This window comes from Rhinoderma darwinii (assembly GCF_050947455.1).
Source record: "Rhinoderma darwinii isolate aRhiDar2 chromosome 5 unlocalized genomic scaffold, aRhiDar2.hap1 SUPER_5_unloc_2, whole genome shotgun sequence".
Taxonomy (NCBI): domain Eukaryota; kingdom Metazoa; phylum Chordata; class Amphibia; order Anura; family Rhinodermatidae; genus Rhinoderma; species Rhinoderma darwinii.
The window spans coordinates 1,723,896-1,750,877 of NW_027461776.1; the positions used below are offsets into that span (position 1 = coordinate 1,723,896).

General features: G+C 36.2%; 1 protein-coding gene across 1 annotated transcript in view; it reads right to left on the bottom strand.

Moving 5' to 3' along the window:
* SLC4A2 (solute carrier family 4 member 2) overlaps positions 1-26,982 on the bottom strand; it is a 181,675-nt gene that overhangs the window by 8,861 nt on the left and 145,832 nt on the right. Inside the window, exons 15-21 of the mRNA XM_075847551.1 lie at positions 26,669-26,863; positions 26,303-26,524; positions 25,979-26,068; positions 25,662-25,828; positions 25,267-25,520; positions 23,514-23,683; positions 22,841-23,014 (exon numbers count right to left, since the gene is read on the bottom strand). Of these exons, the coding sequence (XP_075703666.1) occupies positions 22,841-23,014; positions 23,514-23,683; positions 25,267-25,520; positions 25,662-25,828; positions 25,979-26,068; positions 26,303-26,524; positions 26,669-26,863 (1,272 nt within the window). The remainder of the gene's footprint in view (positions 1-22,840; positions 23,015-23,513; positions 23,684-25,266; positions 25,521-25,661; positions 25,829-25,978; positions 26,069-26,302; positions 26,525-26,668; positions 26,864-26,982) is intronic.

A 26,982-nucleotide genomic window follows, 5' to 3' on the forward strand; every position in this document is an offset into this window, starting at 1 on the left:
TATCTCACCTGTCATCCTGTATTATACTGTATATAGTGATATATTCTATACTGGGATATTACACCTCACCTGTTATCTCACCTGTAAGCCTGTATTATACTGTATATAGTGATATATTCTATACTGGGATATTACACCTCACCTGTTATCTCACCTGTCACCCTGTATTATACTGTATATAGTGATATATTCTATACTGGGATATTACACCTCACCTGTTATCTCACCTGTCACCCTGTATTATACTGTATATAGTAATATATTCTATACTGGGATATTACACCTCACCTGTTATCTCACCTGTCACCCTGTATTATACTGTATATAGTGATATATTCTATACTGGGATATTACACCTCACCTGTTATCTCACCTGTAATCCTGTATTATACTGTATATAGTGATATATTCTATACTGGGATATTACACCTCACCTGTTATCTCACCTGTCACCCTGTATTATACTGTATATAGTGATATATTCTATACTGGGATATTACACCTCACCTGTTATCTCACCTGTCACCCTGTATTATACTGTATATAGTGATATATTCTATACTGGGATATTACACCTCTCCTGTCACCCTGTATTATACTGTATATAGTGATATATTCTATACTGGGATATTACACCTCACCTGTTATCTCACCTGTAATCCTGTATTATACTGTATATAGTAATATATTCTATACTGGGATATTACACCTCACCTGTTATCTCACCTGTCACCCTGTATTATACTGTATATAGTGATATATTCTATACTGGGATATTACACCTCACCTGTAATCCTGTATTATACTGTATATAGTGATATATTCTATACTGGGATATTACACCTCACCTGTTATCTCACCTGTAATCCTGTATTATACTGTATATAGTAATATATTCTATACTGGGATATTACACCTCACCTGTCACCCTGTATTATACTGTATATAGTGATATATTCTATACTGGGATATTACACCTCACCTGTTATCTCACCTGTCACCCTGTATTATACTGTATATAGTGATATATTCTATACTGGGATATTACACCTCACCTGTTATCTCACCTGTCACCCTGTATTATACTGTATATAGTGATATATTCTATACTGGGATATTACATCTCTCCTGTTATCTCACCTGTCATCCTGTATTATACTGTATATAGTGATATATTCTATACTGGGATATTACACCTCACCTGTTATCTCACCTGTAATCCTGTATTATACTGTATATAGTGATATATTCTATACTGGGATATTACACCTCACCTGTTATCTCACCTGTCACCCTGTATTATACTGTATATAGTGATATATTCTATACTGGGATATTACACCTCACCTGTTATCTCACCTGTCACCCTGTATTATACTGTATATAGTGATATATTCTATACTGGGATATTACACCTCACCTGTTATCTCACCTGTCACCCTGTATTATACTGTATATAGTGATATATTCTATACTGGGATATTACACCTCACCTGTTATCTCACCTGTAATCCTGTATTATACAGTATATAGTGATATATTCTATACTGGGATATTACACCTCACCTGTTATCTCACCTGTCACCCTGTATTATACTGTATATAGTGATATATTCTATACTGGGATATTACACCTCACCTGTTATCTCACCTGTCACCCTGTATTATACTGTATATAGTGATATATTCTATACTGGGATATTACACCTCACCTGTTATCTCACCTGTCACCCTGTATTATACTGTATATAGTGATATATTCTATACTGGGATATTACACCTCACCTGTTATCTCACCTGTCACCCTGTATTATACTGTATATAGTGATATATTCTATACTCGGATATTACACCTCTCCTGTCACCCTGTATTATACTGTATATAGTGATATATTCTATACTGGGATATTACACCTCACCTGTTATCTCACCTGTAATCCTGTATTATACTGTATATAGTAATATATTCTATACTGGGATATTACACCTCACCTGTTATCTCACCTGTCACCCTGTATTATACTGTATATAGTGATATATTCTATACTGGGATATTACACCTCACCTGTTATCTCACCTGTAATCCTGTATTATACTGTATATAGTGATATATTCTATACTGGGATATTACACCTCACCTGTTATCTCACCTGTAATCCTGTATTATACTGTATATAGTAATATATTCTATACTGGGATATTACACCTCAACTGTTATCTCACCTGTCACCCTGTATTATACTGTATATAGTGATATATTCTATACTGGGATATTACACCTCACCTGTTATCTCACCTGTCACCCTGTATTATACTGTATATAGTGATATATTCTATACTGGAATATTACACCTCACCTGTTATCTCACCTGTCACCCTGTATTATACTGTATATAGTGATATATTCTATACTGGGATATTACACCTCACCTGTTATCTCACCTGTCACCCTGTATTATACTGTATATAGTGATATATTCTATACTGGGATATTACACCTCACCTGTTATCTCACCTGTCACCCTGTATTATACTGTATATAGTGATATATTCTATACTGGGATATTACATCTCTCCTGTTATCTCACCTGTCACCCTGTATTATACTGTATATAGTGATATATTCTATACTGGGATATTACACCTCTCCTGTTATCTCACCTGTCATCCTGTATTATACTGTATATAGTGATATATTCTATACTGGGATATTACACCTCACCTGTTATCTCACCTGTAAGCCTGTATTATACTGTATATAGTGATATATTCTATACTGGGATATTACACCTCACCTGTTATCTCACCTGTCACCCTGTATTATACTGTATATAGTGATATATTCTATACTGGGATATTACACCTCACCTGTTATCTCACCTGTCACCCTGTATTATACTGTATATAGTAATATATTCTATACTGGGATATTACACCTCACCTGTTATCTCACCTGTCACCCTGTATTATACTGTATATAGTGATATATTCTATACTGGGATATTACACCTCACCTGTTATCTCACCTGTAATCCTGTATTATACTGTATATAGTGATATATTCTATACTGGGATATTACACCTCACCTGTTATCTCACCTGTCACCCTGTATTATACTGTATATAGTGATATATTCTATACTGGGATATTACACCTCACCTGTTATCTCACCTGTCACCCTGTATTATACTGTATATAGTGATATATTCTATACTGGGATATTACACCTCTCCTGTCACCCTGTATTATACTGTATATAGTGATATATTCTATACTGGGATATTACACCTCACCTGTTATCTCACCTGTAATCCTGTATTATACTGTATATAGTAATATATTCTATACTGGGATATTACACCTCACCTGTTATCTCACCTGTCACCCTGTATTATACTGTATATAGTGATATATTCTATACTGGGATATTACACCTCACCTGTTATCTCACCTGTAATCCTGTATTATACTGTATATAGTGATATATTCTATACTGGGATATTACACCTCACCTGTTATCTCACCTGTAATCCTGTATTATACTGTATATAGTAATATATTCTATACTGGGATATTACACCTCACCTGTCACCCTGTATTATACTGTATATAGTGATATATTCTATACTGGGATATTACACCTCACCTGTTATCTCACCTGTCACCCTGTATTATACTGTATATAGTGATATATTCTATACTGGGATATTACACCTCACCTGTTATCTCACCTGTCACCCTGTATTATACTGTATATAGTGATATATTCTATACTGGGATATTACATCTCTCCTGTTATCTCACCTGTCATCCTGTATTATACTGTATATAGTGATATATTCTATACTGGGATATTACACCTCACCTGTTATCTCACCTGTAATCCTGTATTATACTGTATATAGTGATATATTCTATACTGGGATATTACACCTCACCTGTTATCTCACCTGTCACCCTGTATTATACTGTATATAGTGATATATTCTATACTGGGATATTACACCTCACCTGTTATCTCACCTGTCACCCTGTATTATACTGTATATAGTGATATATTCTATACTGGGATATTACACCTCACCTGTTATCTCACCTGTCACCCTGTATTATACTGTATATAGTGATATATTCTATACTGGGATATTACACCTCACCTGTTATCTCACCTGTAATCCTGTATTATACAGTATATAGTGATATATTCTATACTGGGATATTACACCTCACCTGTTATCTCACCTGTCACCCTGTATTATACTGTATATAGTGATATATTCTATACTGGGATATTACACCTCACCTGTTATCTCACCTGTCACCCTGTATTATACTGTATATAGTGATATATTCTATACTGGGATATTACACCTCACCTGTTATCTCACCTGTCACCCTGTATTATACTGTATATAGTGATATATTCTATACTGGGATATTACACCTCTCCTGTTATCTCACCTGTAATCCTGTATTATACAGTATATAGTGATATATTCTATACTGGGATATTACACCTCTCCTGTTATCTCACCTGTCACCCTGTATTATACTGTATATAGTGATATATTCTACACTGGGATATTACACCTCACCTGTTATCTCACCTGTAATCCTGTATTATACTGTATATAGTGATATATTCTATACTGGGATATTACACCTCACCTGTTATCTCACCTGTCACCCTGTATTATACTGTATATAGTTATATATTCTATGCTGGGATATTACACCTCTCCTGTTATCTCACCTGTAATCCTGTATTATACTGTATATAGTGATATATTCTATACTGGGATATTACACCTCACCTGTTATATCACCTGTCACCCTGTATTATACTGTATATAGTGATATATTCTATACTGGGATATTACACCTCACCTGTTATCTCACCTGTCACCCTGTATTATACTGTATATAGTGATATATTCTATACTGGGATATTACACCTCACCTGTTATCTCACCTGTAATCCTGTATTATACTGTATATAGTGATATATTCTATACTGGGATATTACACCTCTCCTGTTATCTCACCAGTCACCCTGTATTATACTGTATATAGTGATATATTCTATACTGGGATATTACACCTCACCTGTTATCTCACCTGTAATCCTGTATTATACTGTATATAGTGATATATTTTATACTGGGATATTACACCTCACCTGTTATCTCACCTGTAATCCTGTATTATACTGTATATAGTGATATATTCTATGCTGGGATATTACACCTCTCCTGTTATCTCACCTGTCACCCTGTATTATACTGTATATAGTGATATATTCTATACTGGTATATTACACCTCACCTGTTATCTCACCTGTAATCCTGTATTATACTGTATATAGTGATATATTCTATGCTGGGATATTACACCTCACCTGTTATCTCACCTGTCACCCTGTATTATACTGTATATAGTGATATATTCTATACTGGGATATTACACCTCTCCTGTTATCTCACCTGTCACCCTGTATTATACTGTATATAGTGATATATTCTATACTGGGATATTACACTTCACCTGTCACCCTGTATTATACTGTATATAGTGATATATTCTATACTGGGATATTACACCTCACCTGTTATCTCTCCTGTCACCCTGTATTATACTGTATATAGTGATATATTCTATACTGGGATATTACACCTCACCTGTTATCTCACCTGTAATCCTGTATTATACTGTATATAGTGATATATTCTATACTGGGATATTACACCTCTCCTGTTATCTCTCCTGTCACCCTGTATTATACTGTATATAGTGATATATTCTATACTGGGATATTACACCTCACCTGTTATCTCACCTGTCACCCTGTATTATACTGTATATAGTGATATATTCTATACTATGATATTACACCTCACCTGTTATCGCACCTGTCACCCTGTATTATACTGTATATAGTGATATATTCTATACTATGATATTACACCTCACCTGTTATCGCACCTGTCACCCTGTATTATACTGTATATAGTGATATATTCTATACTGGGATATTACACCTCTCCTGTTATCTCACCTGTAATCCTGTATTATACTGTATATAGTGATATATTCTATACTGGGATATTACACCTCACCTGTTATCTCACCTGTCACCCTGTATTACACTGTATATAGTGATATATTCTATACTGGGATATTACACCTCACCTGTTATCTCACCTGTCACCCTGTATTATACTGTATATAGTGATATATTCTATACTGGGATATTATACCTCACCTGTTATCTCACCTGTAATCCTGTATTATACTGTATATAGTGATATATTCTATACTGGGATATTACACCTCCTGTTATCTCACCTGTCACCCTGTATTATACTGTATATAGTGATATATTCTATACTGGGATATTACACCTCACCTGTTATCTCACCTGTCACCCTGTATTATACTGTATATAGTGATATATTCTATACTGGGATATTACACCTCACCTGTTATCTCACCTGTCACCCTGTATTATACTGTATATAGTGATATATTCTATACTGGGATATTACACCTCACCTGTTATCTCACCTGTCACCCTGTATTATACTGTATATAGTGATATATTCTATACTGGTATATTACACCTCACCTGTTATCTCACCTGTCACCCTGTATTATACTGTATATAGTGATATATTCTATACTGGGATATTACATCTCTCCTGTTATCTCACCTGTCATCCTGTATTATACTGTATATAGTGATATATTCTATACTGGGATATTACACCTCACCTGTTATCTCACCTGTAATCCTGTATTATACTGTATATAGTGATATATTCTATACTGGGATATTACACCTCACCTGTTATCTCACCTGTCACCCTGTATTATACTGTATATAGTGATATATTCTATACTGGGATATTACACCTCACCTGTTATCTCACCTGTCACCCTGTATTATACTGTATATAGTGATATATTCTATACTGGGATATTACACCTCACCTGTTATCTCACCTGTCACCCTGTATTATACTGTATATAGTGATATATTCTATACTGGGATATTACACCTCACCTGTTATCTCACCTGTAATCCTGTATTATACTGTATATAGTGATATATTCTATACTGGGATATTACATCTCACCTGTTATCTCACCTGTCACCCTGTATTATACTGTATATAGTGATATATTCTATACTGGGATATTACACCTCACCTGTTATCTCACCTGTCACCCTGTATTATACTGTATATAGTGATATATTCTATACTGGGATATTACACCTCACCTGTTATCTCACGTGTCACCCTGTATTATACTGTATATAGTGATATATTCTATACTGGGATATTACACCTCACCTGTTATCTCACCTGTCACCCTGTATTATACTGTATATAGTGATATATTCTATACTGGGATATTACACCTCTCCTGTTATCTCACCTGTAATCCTGTATTATACAGTATATAGTGATATATTCTATACTGGGATATTACACCTCTCCTGTTATCTCACCTGTCACCCTGTATTATACTGTATATAGTGATATATTCTATGCTGGGATATTACACCTCTCCTGTTATCTCACCTGTAATCCTGTATTATACTGTATATAGTGATATATTCTATACTGGGATATTACACCTCACCTGTTATCTCACCTGTCACCCTGTATTATACTGTATATAGTGATATATTCTATGCTGGGATATTACACCTCTCCTGTTATCTCACCTGTAATCCTGTATTATACTGTATATAGTGATATATTCTATACTGGGATATTACACCTCTCCTGTTATCTCACCTGTAATCCTGTATTATACTGTATATAGTGATATCTTCTATACTGGGATATTACACCTCACCTGTTATCTCACCTGTCACCCTGTATTATACTGTATATAGTGATATATTCTATACTGGGATATTACACCTCTCCTGTTATCTCACCTGTCACCCTGTATTATACTGTATATAGTGATATATTCTACACTGGGATATTACACCTCACCTGTTATCTCACCTGTAATCCTGTATTATACTGTATATAGTGATATATTCTATACTGGGATATTACACCTCACCTGTTATCTCACCTGTCACCCTGTATTATACTGTATATAGTGATATATTCTATACTGGGATATTACACCTCTCCTGTTATCTCACCTGTAATCCTGTATTATACTGTATATAGTGATATATTCTATGCTGGGATATTACACCTCTCCTGTTATCTCACCTGTAATCCTGTATTATACTGTATATAGTGATATATTCTATACTGGGATATTACACCTCTCCTGTTATCTCACCTGTAATCCTGTATTATACTGTATATAGTGATATCTTCTATACTGGGATATTACACCTCACCTGTTATCTCACCTGTTATCTCACCTGTAATCCTGTATTATACTGTATATAGTGATATATTCTATACTGGGATATTACACCTCTCCTGTTATCTCACCTGTAATCCTGTATTATACTGTATATAGTGATATATTCTATACTGGGATATTACACCTCTCCTGTTATCTCACCTGTAATCCTGTATTATACTGTATATAGTGATATCTTCTATACTGGGATATTACACCTCACCTGTTATCTCACCTGTAATCCTGTATTATACTGTATATAGTGATATATTCTATGCTGGGATATTACACCTCTCCTGTTATCTCACCTGTCACCCTGTATTATACTGTATATAGTGATATATTCTATACTGGTATATTACACCTCACCTGTTATCTCACCTGTAATCCTGTATTATACTGTATATAGTGATATATTCTATGCTGGGATATTACACCTCACCTGTTATCTCACCTGTCACCCTGTATTATACTGTATATAGTGATATATTCTATACTGGGATATTACACCTCTCCTGTTATCTCACCTGTCACCCTGTATTATACTGTATATAGTGATATATTCTATACTGGGATATTACACTTCACCTGTCACCCTGTATTATACTGTATATAGTGATATATTCTATACTGGGATATTACACCTCACCTGTTATCTCACCTGTCACCCTGTATTATACTGTATATAGTGATATATTTTATACTGGGATATTACACCTCACCTGTTATCTCACCTGTAATCCTGTATTATACTGTATATAGTGATATATTCTATGCTGGGATATTACACCTCTCCTGTTATCTCACCTGTCACCCTGTATTATACTGTATATAGTGATATATTCTATACTGGTATATTACACCTCACCTGTTATCTCACCTGTAATCCTGTATTATACTGTATATAGTGATATATTCTATGCTGGGATATTACACCTCACCTGTTATCTCACCTGTCACCCTGTATTATACTGTATATAGTGATATATTCTATACTGGGATATTACACCTCTCCTGTTATCTCACCTGTCACCCTGTATTATACTGTATATAGTGATATATTCTATACTGGGATATTACACTTCACCTGTCACCCTGTATTATACTGTATATAGTGATATATTCTATACTGGGATATTACACCTCACCTGTTATCTCACCTGTCACCCTGTATTATACTGTATATAGTGATATATTCTATACTGGGATATTACACCTCACCTGTTATCTCTCCTGTCACCCTGTATTATACTGTATATAGTGATATATTCTATACTGGGATATTACACCTCACCTGTTATCTCACCTGTAATCCTGTATTATACTGTATATAGTGATATATTCTATACTGGGATATTACACCTCACCTGTTATCTCACCTGTAATCCTGTATTATACTGTATATAGTGATATATTCTATACTGGGATATTACACCTCACCTGTTATCTCACCTGTCACCCTGTATTATACTGTATATAGTGATATATTCTATGCTGGGATATTACACCTCTCCTGTTATCTCACCTGTCACCCTGTATTATACTGTATATAGTGATATATTCTATACTGGGATATTACACCTCACCTGTTATCTCACCTGTCACCCTGTATTATACTGTATATAGTGATATATTCTATACTGGTATATTACACCTCACCTGTTATCTCACCTGTCACCCTGTATTATACTGTATATAGTGATATATTCTATACTATGATATTACACCTCACCTGTTATCGCACCTGTCACCCTGTATTATACTGTATATAGTGATATATTCTATACTGGGATATTACACCTCACCTGTTATCTCACCTGTCACCCTGTATTATACTGTATATAGTGATATATTCTATACTGGTATATTACACCTCTCCTGTTATCTCACCTGTCACCCTGTATTATACTGTATATAGTGATATATTCTATACTGGTATATTACACCTCACCTGTTATCTCACCTGTCACCCTGTATTATACTGTATATAGTGATATATTCTACACTGGGATATTACACCTCACCTGTTACCTCACCTGTAATCCTGTATTATACTGTATATAGTGATATATTCTATACTGGGATATTACACCTCACCTGTTATCTCACCTGTCACCCTGTATTATACTGTATATAGTGATATATTCTATACTGGGATATTACACCTCACCTGTTATCTCACCTGTCACCCTGTATTATACTGTATATAGTGATATATTCTATACTGGGATATTACACCTCTCCTGTCACCCTGTATTATACTGTATATAGTGATATATTCTATACTGGGATATTACACCTCTCCTGTCACCCTGTATTATACTGTATATAGTGATATATTCTATACTGGGATATTACACCTCTCCTGTTATCTCACCTGTAATCCTGTATTATACTGTATATAGTGATATATTCTATACTGGGATATTATACCTCTCCTGTTATCTCACCTGTCACCCTGTATTATACTGTATATAGTGATATATTCTATACTGGGATATTATACCTCACCTGTTATCTCACCTGTCACCCTGTATTATACTGTATATAGTGATATATTCTATACTGGGATATTACACCTCACCTGTTATCTCACCTGTAATCCTGTATTATACTGTATATAGTGATATATTCTATACTGGGATATTATACCTCTCCTGTTATCTCACCTGTCACCCTGTATTATACTGTATATAGTGATATATTCTATACTGGGATATTATACCTCACCTGTTATCTCACCTGTCACCCTGTATTATACTGTATATAGTGATATATTCTATACTGGGATATTACACCTCACCTGTTATCTCACCTGTAATCCTGTATTATACTGTATATAGTGATATATTCTATACTGGGATATTACACCTCACCTGTTATCTCACCTGTCACCCTGTATTATACTGTATATAGTGATATATTCTATACTGGGATATTACACCTCTCCTGTTATCTCTCCTGTCACCCTGTATTATACTGTATATAGTGATATATTCTATACTGGGATATTACACCTCACCTGTTATCTCACCTGTAATCCTGTATTATACTGTATATAGTGATATATTCTATACTGGGATATTATACCTCTCCTGTTATCTCACCTGTCACCCTGTATTATACTGTATATAGTGATATATTCTATACTGGGATATTATACCTCACCTGTTATCTCACCTGTCACCCTGTATTATACTGTATATAGTGATATATTCTATACTGGGATATTACACCTCATCTGTTATCTCACCTGTAATCCTGTATTATACTGTATATAGTGATATATTCTATACTGGGATATTATACCTCTCCTGTTATCTCACCTGTCACCCTGTATTATACTGTATATAGTGATATATTCTATACTGGGATATTATACCTCACCTGTTATCTCACCTGTCACCCTGTATTATACTGTATATAGTGATATATTCTATACTGGGATATTACACCTCACCTGTTATCTCACCTGTCACCCTGTATTATACTGTATATAGTGATATATTCTATACTGGGATATTACACCTCTCCTGTTATCTCACCTGTCACCCTGTATTATACTGTATATAGTGATATATTCTATACTGGGATATTACACCTCTCCTGTTATCTCATCTGTCACCCTGTATTATACTGTATATAGTGATATATTCTATACTGGGATATTACACCTCACCTGTTATCTCACCTGTCACCCTGTATTATACTGTATATAGTGATATATTCTATACTGGGATATTACACCTCTCCTGTTATCTCACCTGTAATCCTGTATTATACTGTATATAGTGATATATTCTATACTGGGATATTACACCTCTCCTGTTATCTCACCTGTAATCCTGTATTATACTGTATATAGTGATATATTCTATACTGGGATATTATACCTCACCTGTTATCTCACCTGTAATCCTGTATTATACTGTATATAGTGATATATTCTATACTGGGATATTACACCTCACCTGTTATCTCACCTGTCACCCTGTATTATACTGTATATAGTGATATATTCTATACTGGGATATTACACCTCACCTGTTATCTCACCTGTCACCCTGTATTATACTGTATATAGTGATATATTCTATACTGGGATATTACACCTCACCTGTTATCTCACCTGTCACCCTGTATTATACTGTATATAGTGATATATTCTATACTGGGATATTATACCTCACCTGTTATCTCACCTGTCACCCTGTATTATACTGTATATAGTGATATATTCTATACTGGGATATTACACCTCTCCTGTTATCTCACCTGTCACCCTGTATTATACTGTATATAGTGATATATTCTATACTGGGATATTACACCTCACCTGTTATCTCACCTGTAATCCTGTATTATACTGTGTATATAGTGATATATTCTATACTGGGATATTACACCTCACCTGTTATCTCACCTGTCACCCTGTATTATACTGTATATAGTGATATATTCTATACTGGGATATTACACCTCACCTGTTATCTCACCTGTCACCCTGTATTATACTGTATATAGTGATATATTCTATACTGGGGTATTACACCTCACCTGTTATCTCACCTGTCACCCTGTATTATACTGTATATAGTGATATATTCTATACTGGGATATTACACCTCTCCTGTTATCTCACCTGTAATCCTGTATTATACTGTATATAGTGATATATTCTATACTGGGATATTACACCTCACCTGTTATCTCACCTGTCACCCTGTATTATACTGTATATAGTGATATATTCTATACTGGGATATTACACCTCACCTGTTATCTCACCTGTCACCCTGTATTATACTGTATATAGTGATATATTCTATACTGGGATATTACACCTCACCTGTTATCTCACCTGTCACCCTGTATTATACTGTATATAGTGATATATTCTATACTGGGATATTATACCTCACCTGTTATCTCACCTGTCACCCTGTATTATACTGTATATAGTGATATATTCTATACTGGGATATTACACCTCATCTGTTATCTCACCTGTAATCCTGTATTATACTGTATATAGTGATATATTCTATACTGGGATATTACACCTCACCTGTTATCTCACCTGTCACCCTGTATTATACTGTATATAGTGATATATTCTATACTGGGATATTACACCTCTCCTGTTATCTCACCTGTCACCCTGTATTATACTGTATATAGTGATATATTCTATACTGGGATATTACACCTCTCCTGTTATCTCATCTGTCACCCTGTATTATACTGTATATAGTGATATATTCTATACTGGGATATTACACCTCACCTGTTATCTCACCTGTCACCCTGTATTATACTGTATATAGTGATATATTCTATACTGGGATATTACACCTCTCCTGTTATCTCACCTGTAATCCTGTATTATACTGTATATAGTGATATATTCTATACTGGGATATTACACCTCTCCTGTTATCTCACCTGTAATCCTGTATTATACTGTATATAGTGATATATTCTATACTGGGATATTATACCTCACCTGTTATCTCACCTGTAATCCTGTATTATACTGTATATAGTGATATATTCTATACTGGGATATTACACCTCACCTGTTATCTCACCTGTCACCCTGTATTATACTGTATATAGTGATATATTCTATACTGGGATATTACACCTCACCTGTTATCTCACCTGTCACCCTGTATTATACTGTATATAGTGATATATTCTATACTGGGATATTACACCTCACCTGTTATCTCACCTGTCACCCTGTATTATACTGTATATAGTGATATATTCTATACTGGTATATTACACCTCACCTGTTATCTCACCTGTAATCCTGTATTATACTGTATATAGTGATATATTCTATACTGGTATATTACACCTCACCTGTTATCTCACCTGTCACCCTGTATTATACTGTATATAGTGATATATTCTATACTGGGATATTACACCTCACCTGTTACCTCACCTGTAATCCTGTATTATACTGTATATAGTGATATATTCTATACTGGGATATTACACCTCACCTGTTATCTCACCTGTAATCCTGTATTATACTGTATATAGTGATATATTCTATACTGGGATATTACACCTCACCTGTTATCTCACCTGTCACTCTGTATTATACTGTATATAGTGATATATTCTATACTGGGATATTACACCTCACCTGTTATCTCACCTGTCACCCTGTATTATACTGTATATAGTGATATATTCTATACTGGGATATTACACCTCACCTGTTATCTCACCTGTCACCCTGTATTATACTGTATATAGTGATATATTCTATGCTGGGATATTACACCTCTCCTGTTATCTCACCTGTAATCCTGTATTATACTGTATATAGTGATATATTCTATACTGGGATATTACACCTAACCTGATATCTCACCTGTCACCCTGTATTATACTGTATATAGTGATATATTCTATACTGGGATATTACACCTCACCTGTTATCTCACCTGTCACCCTGTATTATACTGTATATAGTGATATATTCTATACTGGGATATTACACCTCACCTGTTATCTCACCTGTAATCCTGTATTATACTGTATATAGTGATATATTCTATACTGGGATATTACACCTCACCTGTTATCTCACCTGTAATCCTGTATTATACTGTATATAGTGATATATTCTATGCTGGGATATTACACCTCACCTGTTATCTCACCTGTCACCCTGTATTATACTGTATATAGTGATATATTCTATACTGGTATATTACACCTCACCTGTTATCTCACCTGTCACCCTGTATTATACTGTATATAGTGATATATTCTATACTGGGATATTACACCTCACCTGTTATCTCACCTGTCACCCTGTATTATACTGTATATAGTGATATATTCTATACTGGGATATTACACCTCACCTGTTATCTCACCTGTCACCCTGTATTATACTGTATATAGTGATATATTCTATACTGGTATATTACACCTCACCTGTTATCTCACCTGTCACCCTGTATTATACTGTATATAGTGATATATTCTATACTGGGATATTACACCTCACCTGTTATCTCACCTGTCACCCTGTATTATACTGTATATAGTGATATATTCTATACTGGGATATTACACCTCACCTGTTATCTCACCTGTAATCCTGTATTATACTGTATATAGTGATATATTCTATACTGGGATATTACACCTCACCTGTCACCCTGTATTATACTGTATATAGTGATATATTCTATACTGGGATATTACACCTCACCTGTTATCTCACCTGTCACCCTGTATTATACTGTATATAGTGATATATTCTATACTGGGATATTACACCTCACCTGTTATCTCACCTGTCACCTTGTATTATACTGTATATAGTGATATATTCTATACTGGGATATTACACCTCTCCTGTTATCTCACCTGTAATCCTGTATTATACTGTATATAGTGATATATTCTATACTGGGATATTACCCCTCACCTGTCACCCTGTATTATACTGTATATAGTGATATATTCTATACTGGGATATTATACCTCACCTGTTATCTCACCTGTAATCCTGTATTATACTGTATATAGTGATATATTCTATACTGGGATATTACACCTCACCTGTTATCTCACCTGTCACCCTCTATTATACTGTATATAGTGATATATTCTATACTGGGATATTACACCTCTCCTGTTATCTCACCTGTCACCCTGTATTATACTGTATATAGTGATATATTCTATACTGGTATATTACACCTCACCTGTTATCTCACCTGTCACCCTGTATGATACTGTATATAGTGATATATTCTATACTGGGATATTACACCTCACCTGTTATCTCACCTGTAATCCTGTATTATACTGTATATAGTGATATATTCTATACTGGGATATTATACCTCACCTGTTATCTCACCTGTAATCCTGTATTATACTGTATATAGTGATATATTCTATACTGGGATATTACACCTCTCCTGTTATCTCACCTGTAATCCTGTATTATACTGTATATAGTGATATATTCTATACTGGGATATTATACCTCACCTGTTATCTCACCTGTAATCCTGTATTATACTGTATATAGTGATATATTCTATACTGGGATATTACACCTCTCCTGTTATCTCACCTGTCACCCTGTATTATACTGTATATAGTGATCTATTCTATGCTGGGATATTACACCTCACCTGTTATCTCACCTGTCACCCTGTATTATACTGTATATAGTGATATATTCTATACTGGAATATTACACCTCACCTGTTATCTCACCTGTAATCCTGTATTATACTGTATATAGTGATATATTCTATACTGGGATATTACACCTCTCCTGTTATCTCACCTGTCACCCTGTATTATACTGTATATAGTGATATATTGTATACTGGGATATTACACCTCACCTGTTATCTCACCTGTAATCCTGTATTATACTGTATATAGTGATATATTCTATACTGGGATATTACACCTCACCTGTTATCTCACCTGTCACCCTGTATTATACTGTATATAGTGATATATTCTATACTGGGATATTACACCTCACCTGTTATCTCACCTGTCACCCTGTATTATACTGTATATAGTGATATATTCTATACTGGGATATTACACCTCACCTGTTATCTCACCTGTCACCCTGTATTATACTGTATATAGTGATATATTCTATACTGGGATATTACACCTCTCCTGTTATCTCACCTGTCACCCTGTATTATACTGTATATAGTGATCTATTCTATGCTGGGATATTACACCTCACCTGTTATCTCTCCTGTCACCCTGTATTATACTGTATATAGTGATATATTCTATACTGGGATATTACACCTCTCCTGTTATCTCACCTGTAATCCTGTATTATACTGTATATAGTGATATATTCTATACTGGGATATTACACCTCACCTGTTATCTCACCTGTCACCCTGTATTACACTGTATATAGTAATATATTCTATACTGGGATATTACACCTCACCTGTTATCTCACCTGTAATCCTGTATTATACTGTATATAGTGATATATTCTATACTGGGATATTACACCTCACCTGTTATCGCACCTGTAATCCTGTATTATACTGTATATAGTGATATATTCTATACTGGGATATTACACCTCACCTGTTATCTCACCTGTCACCCTGTATTATACTGTATATAGTGATATATTCTATACTGGGATATTACACCTCACCTGTTATCTCACCTGTAATCCTGTATTATACTGTGTATATAGTGATATATTCTATACTGGGATATTACACCTCACCTGTTATCTCACCTGTCACCCTGTATTATACTGTATATAGTGATATATTCTATACTGGGATATTACACCTCACCTGTTATCTCACCTGTCACCCTGTATTATACTGTATATAGTGATATATTCTATACTGGGGTATTACACCTCACCTGTTATCTCACCTGTCACCCTGTATTATACTGTATATAGTGATATATTCTATACTGGGATATTACACCTCTCCTGTTATCTCACCTGTAATCCTGTATTATACTGTATATAGTGATATATTCTATACTGGGATATTACACCTCACCTGTTATCTCACCTGTAATCCTGTATTATACTGTGTATATAGTGATATATTCTATACTGGGATATTACACCTCACCTGTTATCTCACCTGTCACCCTGTATTATACTGTATATAGTGATATATTCTATACTGGGATATTACACCTCACCTGTTATCTCACCTGTCACTCTGTATTATACTGTATATAGTGATATATTCTATACTGGGATATTACACCTCACCTGTTATCTCACCTGTCACCCTGTATTATACTGTATATAGTGATATATTCTATACTGGGATATTACACCTCACCTGTTATCTCACCTGTCACCCTGTATTATACTGTATATAGTGATATATTCTATACTGGGATATTACACCTCACCTGTTATCTCACCTGTCACCCTGTATTATACTGTATATAGTGATATATTCTATACTGGGATATTACACCTCTCCTGTTATCTCACCTGTCACCCTGTATTATACTGTATATAGTGATATATTCTATACTGGGATATTACACCTCTCCTGTTATCTCACCTGTAATCCTGTATTATACTGTATATAGTGATATATTCTATACTGGGATATTACACCTCACCTGTTATCTCACCTGTCACCCTGTATTACACTGTATATAGTAATATATTCTATACTGGGATATTACACCTCACCTGTTATCTCACCTGTAATCCTGTATTATACTGTATATAGTGATATATTCTATACTGGGATATTACACCTCACCTGTTATCTCACCTGTAATCCTGTATTATACTGTATATAGTGATATATTCTATACTGGTATATTACACCTCTCCTGTTATCTCACCTGTCATCCTGTATTATACTGTATATAGTGATATATTCTATACTGGGATATTACACCTCACCTGTTATCTCACCTGTAATCCTGTATTATACTGTATATAGTGATATATTCTATACTGGGATATTACACCTCACCTGTTATCTCACCTGTCACCCTGTATTATACTGTATATAGTGATATATTCTATACTGGGATATTACACCTCACCTGTTATCTCACCTGTCACCCTGTATTATACTGTATATAGTGATATATTCTATACTGGGATATTACACCTCTCCTGTTATCTCACCTGTAATCCTGTATTATACTGTATATAGTGATATATTCTATACTGGGATATTACACCTCACCTGTTATCTCACCTGTAATCCTGTATTATACTGTATATAGTGATATATTCTATACTGGGATATTACACCTCACCTGTTATCTCACCTGTAATCCTGTATTATACTGTATATAGTGATATATTCTATACTGGGATATTACACCTCACCTGTTATCTCACCTGTAATCCTGTATTATACTGTATATAGTGATATATTCTATACTATGATATTACACCTCACCTGTTATCTCACCTGTCACCCTGTATTATACTGTATATAGTGATATATTCTATACTGGGGTATTACACCTCACCTGTTATCTCACCTGTCACCCTGTATTATACTGTATATAGTGATATATTCTATACTGGGATATTACACCTCTCCTGTTATCTCACCTGTAATCCTGTATTATACTGTATATAGTGATATATTCTATACTGGGATATTACACCTCTCCTGTTATCTCACCTGTCACCCTGTATTATACTGTATATAGTGATATATTCTATACTGGGATATTACACCTCACCTGTTATCTCACCTGTAATCCTGTATTATACTGTATATAGTGATATATTCTATACTGGGATATTACACCTCTCCTGTTATCTCACCTGTCACCCTGTATTATACTGTATATAGTGATATATTCTATACTGGGATATTACACCTCTCCTGTTATCTCACCTGTAATCCTGTATTATACTGTATATAGTAATATATTCTATACTGGGATATTACACCTCACCTGTTATCTCACCTGTCACCCTGTATTATACTGTATATAGTGATATATTCTATACTGGGATATTACACCTCACCTGTTATCTCACCTGTCACCCTGTATTATACTGTATATAGTGATATATTCTATACTGGTATATTACACCTCTCCTGTTATCTCACCTGTCATCCTGTATTATACTGTATATAGTGATATATTCTATACTGGGATATTACACCTCACCTGTTATCTCACCTGTCACCCTGTATTATACTGTATATAGTGATATATTCTATACTGGTATATTACACCTCTCCTGTTATCTCACCTGTCATCCTGTATTATACTGTATATAGTGATATATTCTATACTGGGATATTACACCTCACCTGTTATCTCACCTGTCATCCTGTATTATACTGTATATAGTGATATATTCTATACTGGGATATTACACCTCACCTGTTATCTCACCTGTAATCCTGTATTATACTGTATATAGTGATATATTCTATACTGGGATATTACACCTCACCTGTTATCTCACCTGTCACCCTGTATTATACTGTATATAGTGATATATTCTATACTGGGATATTACACCTCACCTGTTATCTCACCTGTAATCCTGTATTATACTGTATATAGTGATATATTCTATACTGGGATATTACACCTCTCCTGTTATCTCACCTGTCACCCTGTATTATACTGTATATAGTGATATATTCTATACTGGGATATTACACCTCACCTGTTATCTCACCTGTCACCCTGTATTATACTGTATATAGTGATATATTCTATACTGGTATATTACACCTCTCCTGTTATCTCACCTGTCATCCTGTATTATACTGTATATAGTGATATATTCTATACTGGGATATTACACCTCACCTGTTATCTCACCTGTCACCCTGTATTATACTGTATATAGTGATATATTCTATACTGGGATATTACACCTCACCTGTTATCTCACCTGTCACCCTGTATTATACTGTATATAGTGATATATTCTATACTGGGATATTACACCTCTCCTGTTATCTCACCTGTAATCCTGTATTATACTGTATATAGTGATATATTCTATACTGGTATATTACACCTCTCCTGTTATCTCACCTGTCATCCTGTATTATACTGTATATAGTGATATATTCTATACTGGGATATTACACCTCACCTGTTATCTCACCTGTAATCCTGTATTATACTGTATATAGTGATATATTCTATACTGGGATATTACACCTCACCTGTTATCTCACCTGTCACCCTGTATTATACTGTATATAGTGATATATTCTATACTGGGATATTACACCTCACCTGTTATCTCACCTGTCACCCTGTATTATACTGTATATAGTGATATATTCTATACTGGGATATTACACCTCACCTGTTATCTCACCTGTCACCCTGTATTATACTGTATATAGTGATATATTCTATGCTGGGATATTACACCTCACCTGTTATCTCACCTGTCACCCTGTATTATACTGTATATAGTGATATATTCTATGCTGGGATATTACACCTCACCTGTTATCTCACCTGTAATCCTGTATTATACTGTATATAGTGATATATTCTATACTGGGATATTACACCTCTCCTGTTATCTCACCTGTAATCCTGTATTATACTGTATATAGTGATATATTCTATACTGGTATATTACACCTCACCTGTTATCTCACCTGTCACCCTGTATTATACTGTATATAGTGATATATTCTATACTGGGATATTACACCTCACCTGTTATTTCACCTGTAATCCTGTATTATACTGTATATAGTGATATATTCTATACTGGGATATTACACCTCACCTGTTATCTCACCTGTCATCCTGTATTATACTGTATATAGTGATATATTCTATACTGGTATATTACACCTCTCCTGTTATCTCACCTGTCATCCTGTATTATACTGTATATAGTGATATATTCTATACTGGGATATTACACCTCACCTGTTATCTCACCTGTAATCCTGTATTATACTGTATATAGTGATATATTCTATACTGGGATATTACACCTCACCTGTTATCTCACCTGTAATCCTGTATTATACTGTATATAGTGATATATTCTATACTGGGATATTACACCTCTCCTGTTATCTCACCTATCACCCTGTATTATACTGTATATAGTGATATATTCTATACTGGGATATTACACCTCACCTGTTATCTCACCTGTCACCCTGTATTACACTGTATATAGTAATATATTCTATACTGGGATATTACACCTCACCTGTTATCTCACCTGTCACCCTGTATTATACTGTATATAGTGATATATTCTATACTGGGATATTACACCTCACCTGTTATCTCACCTGTCACCCTGTATTATACTGTATATAGTGATATATTCTATACTGGTATATTACACCTCCTGTTATCTCACCTGTAATCCTGTATTATACTGTATATAGTGATATATTCTATACTGGGATATTACACCTCACCTGTTATCTCACCTGTCACCCTGTATTATACTGTATATAGTGATATATTCTATACTGGGATATTACACCTCACCTGTTACCTCACCTGTAATCCTGTATTATACTGTATATAGTGATATATTCTATACTGGGATATTACACCTCTCCTGTTATCTCACCTGTCACCCTGTATTATACTGTATATAGTGATATATTCTATACTGGGATATTACTCCTCACCTGTTATCTCACCTGTCACCCTGTATTATACTGTATATAGTGATATATTCTATACTGGGATATTACACCTCTCCTGTTATCTCACCTGTAACCCTGTATTATACTGTATATAGTGATATATTCTATACTGGGATATTACACCTCACCTGTTATCTCACCTGGTATCTCACCTGTAATCCTGTATTATACTGTATATAATGATATATTCTATGCTGGGATATTATACGTATTTGTAGTTTGCAGTTAGATTAATTGTGGATTGATGTCATGTTTAGTCACTTACGCATTTCAACTCCCGATCAGTGAAGATTCTTCTCAGTAAGAAGAGCCGCAAAGGAACAGTCAGAATGAGAATGAACGGGAATGCGAGAGATGCTGCGGTGGACATAACAGCCCACAGAACAGCCAGACAAACCAGCTGCAGGGCGGTGAAGAGGTGCATCCGGAGAGAGCGTACCTGACAGGGAGAGACAGCGGTTACGTCTATGTATCCTCACATGGTCATCTGGCATATGACACAATCCACACTAGATATCAGAGCTGAAGACGCCCCCACATCCAACCTGCTGTGTGCTGCTTTATGTTCCTTCAAGGTGTGCTATATCTTCAGACATAAAGCCTTCACAGTGGTCCATGACGTGAGCTCTTCCTCTGCCCTTCACTGCTGTATCCCTCAGGTAGTAGAAGGACCACCATTACTGGCACCTGTTCATACACAGGTATGAGACACAAGCATCTGCACTGGCCAGTGAACCTGGTTCCTGGATATATATGACCCACATGGGATAAGCGGCTTCTGGCAACCAAAATTCAAGTGTCCCAACTGATCTCAATACTCATTCTTGAATATGCTAAAAACGGCAGTGACCCTGACTAGTACTGAAAGACTAGACTGTTATATGGGATCATCCTGATATATCAATGATAACGTGCACAGGATTGCTATGAGGACTTACCTTCTTGACATAAATGACATCAGGGTGATGCTTTGGGGGTTTCAGTAAGAGTTTGAAGCGCTCGTAGAACTGGATACCATTGAGTGATGTGACCCCCATGTATAAGAATATCCCAAACAGCACAGCCAATGGGATCTTGCGTAGAAGTTCCCCAATCACGATAGAGAGGCCTGTGAAGTAAGAGACTGAGGTCAACATTGAACATCTTCTACATGGACCATAGAAGCTGACAAGGCATTGGCCCATGAAGAGAGTGCTGCTGTGAGGTGGCAGCGTTGCCCTGTTCCCACTGCCTTTAACCTGCTTAGTCACTCCCAAATGTATTCAATGTATAAATGATGTGTTCAAGAAACAGAAGATACCGGGCTCTACTTGTGACAGACCGTATATGCGACTGCCTGACCGCTATATGTATATACGTAGGCAAAATCCAAATGTTACGGGCTGCAGTACACTGCGCGGTCATTCTACTGACTGAATCTGCCGCAATCTAATTGTGGTTAAGATAAGAAAAAAATATCTTCAATATCTTCTTCTGATATAAGACTGCTAGATGATTTCTTCACTGAAAATTACATTGATAGAACCGTTTGGCAATCTTAACCATAAATATTTCACTGAATGGACAATAGTCCCCAACCAGATATAAAGTGATCCTAGAATTGAATATACAACTTGCATGCTGGATACTGGGTCATCCTGCCGATCTATATCTGGTACCGGGTCATCCTGCCGATCTATATCTGGTACCGGGTCATCCTGCCGATCTATATCTGGTACCGGGTCATCCTGCCGATCTATATCTGGTACCGGGTCATCCTGCCGATCTATATCTGATACCGGGTCATCCTGCCGATCTATATCTGGTACCGGGTCATCCTGCCGATCTATATCTGGTACCGGGTCATCCTGCCGATCTATATCTGGTACCGGGTCATCCTGCCGATCTATATCTGGTACCGGGTCATCCTGCCGATCTATATCTGGTACCGGGTCATCCTGCCGATCTATATCTGATACCGGGTCATCCTGCCGATCTATATCTGGTACCGGGTCATCCTGCCGATCTATATCTGGTACCGGGTCATCCTGCCGATCTATATCTGATACCGGGTCATCCTGCCGATCTATATCTGATACCGGGTCATCCTGCCGATCTATATCTGGTACCGGGTCATCCTGCCGATCTATATCTGGTACCGGGTCATCCTGCCGATCTATATCTGGTACCGGGTCATCCTGCCGATCTATATCTGGTACCGGGTCATCCTGCCGATCTATATCTGGTACCGGGTCTTCCTGCCGATCTATATCTGGTACCGGGTCTTCCTGACAATCTATATCTGGTACCGGGTCATTCTGCCGATCTATATCTGGTACCGGGTCATCCTGCCGATCTATATCTGGTACCGGGTCATCCTGCCGATCTATATCTGGTACCGGGTCATCCTGCCGATCTATATCTGGTACCGGGTCATTCTGCCGATCTATATCTGGTACCGGGTCATCCTGCCGATCTATATCTGGTACCGGGTCATCCTGCCGATCTATATCTGGTACCGGGTCATCCTGCTGATCTATATCTGATACCTTGCTATTCTCCGGATCTATATCTGCTGCTTTGTTATTCTACTGATCTATAACTGGTACCAGATACACAGCTATGTACAGATAGTGAGAGTGGAGTTAAACTGGAAAAGATGAATGGTAAAAATGTACAATATGTATGTAGATTTGGGCAATAATTTCTCACCTACAAGGATGGCCACCAGCAATCCTGTGACTCTCTGCTCTTTTACCTCTTGGATTTTTGGTTTATCTCCAGGGGCAACAGCCTTACTCATAACCGTTAATGCGTTGGCATGTGTGACTGAACGAACAGTTGTAGCCGCCATCCATGGCAACCCAAAGAGTGCGCATATTCCACCCATCGCCACAATGAGAAGTAAGTCAAGATGAAAGCCTGAGCCCTTCACGAGCATCCGCTCCTTCTTACTTATGATTAGCCTGCAGAGAAATGAACAGTTATCTAGGAAATCAGCATATCATATAGAACTTTTACTGGTATAGGAAAAAAATGGAGCAGTGTATCAAATATAAGATGTGGGTTTAAGAGTTGTACGTGAAGACCAAGATGTCAGGACTCACGTTGTGATCTGAGTCTCCATGAAGATCAGAATATAGACCAGAATAGCTGGAAGAACACTGGCAAACATCATCCAGATGGGAAAGGGCTCCATCGATCCTAGGGGGTTGATTACCCAGCCTCTCTTCTCTGGTGATGTCACTTTGAATCCATTAGGAACACTCAGTTTCTGTAGACCCAATTAGACATGAGAACGGTCAGCCCTGGTGTCTCCTGGGATGGTTGGGATGTGATGATGTCGAGACTTGTCTAGAGTGGCCTATTATGGTTGGCTTTACAGTTCTGCATACTCTATATGCCATTGAAGAGTAACCCTTACCTGAGTGTAAGTGTCAGTTATACTGAAGTCAACCAGCACCATGATAAGTATAGCGATGGGAACGCCAAAGTCTCCTATGATACGACGCACCTGAAACCGCATAGTAGTCAATACAGTTAAAGTAACAATGCTATAGAATTATATACAGCAATAGTATAAAGTGGCAGTAGAAACGGAGCAGAGAATTACTGGATCCCTCTCCACACAAGCGTATGGCTGCAATGGATGATCTAGTGTGGAGCAGAGAGTACGAAGTGATTCTTCAGGAAGGTTTTATATGATTGTGGGTGTAATGGAGTGTGAGGAACACAATTGCCCACTCACCTTTCCAGGAAAGAAGTTGCTGTTCTTCAGCTTCCGCAGGAAGAAAGCAATAAAGAAAGTGCCCGCCATAAGGACCAGTGAGAGGAGAGCTGTGTTTGGTTGTCCTGTGATGTTTGTTTGCACCAAGGTCTCCGTCTCATTGAGGTGCAGGCGTTCAGTGACATTGATGAACGCGGACTCTGTTAGGTTCTTGCATATAGTAAGAGGATGCTCCTGAAAGACCTGAGGACCAAAGTAGTGGAAAATCTGCAGTAACAGTAGCTGCAAAGTCGAGGCTCCTGAGTCACATGGAGAACAACTGCTACAAATAAGGTGAAGGTGGGACATGCGCAGACGTGAAACGTGAAGGGTAATTGTGAATCTCACCTTGAACAACTTGTAGAATGTCTCATAGATGAAGATGAGAGAGATTAGGATGGAGAAGATTTCTTGCGTGAAGCGTGAGACAAAGCGGACCAAGAAGCTTCCTTCACAGGCCACAGTGGCCACGACAATCACAATTAGCCAAGCGCCGATCCACACACGGCCAACCAAGTACTCCAAACCATTAGCTGAGCAAAACTGCACAAGAAAAGGTTAAAAGTATGAAGGAAAGTCTTCTAGTGCCCTACCAAGGCTCCATCCATTAGACCTTCCCTGACCATCAGTCATCAAATGCCCCTAAACATGTCCAGGAAGCC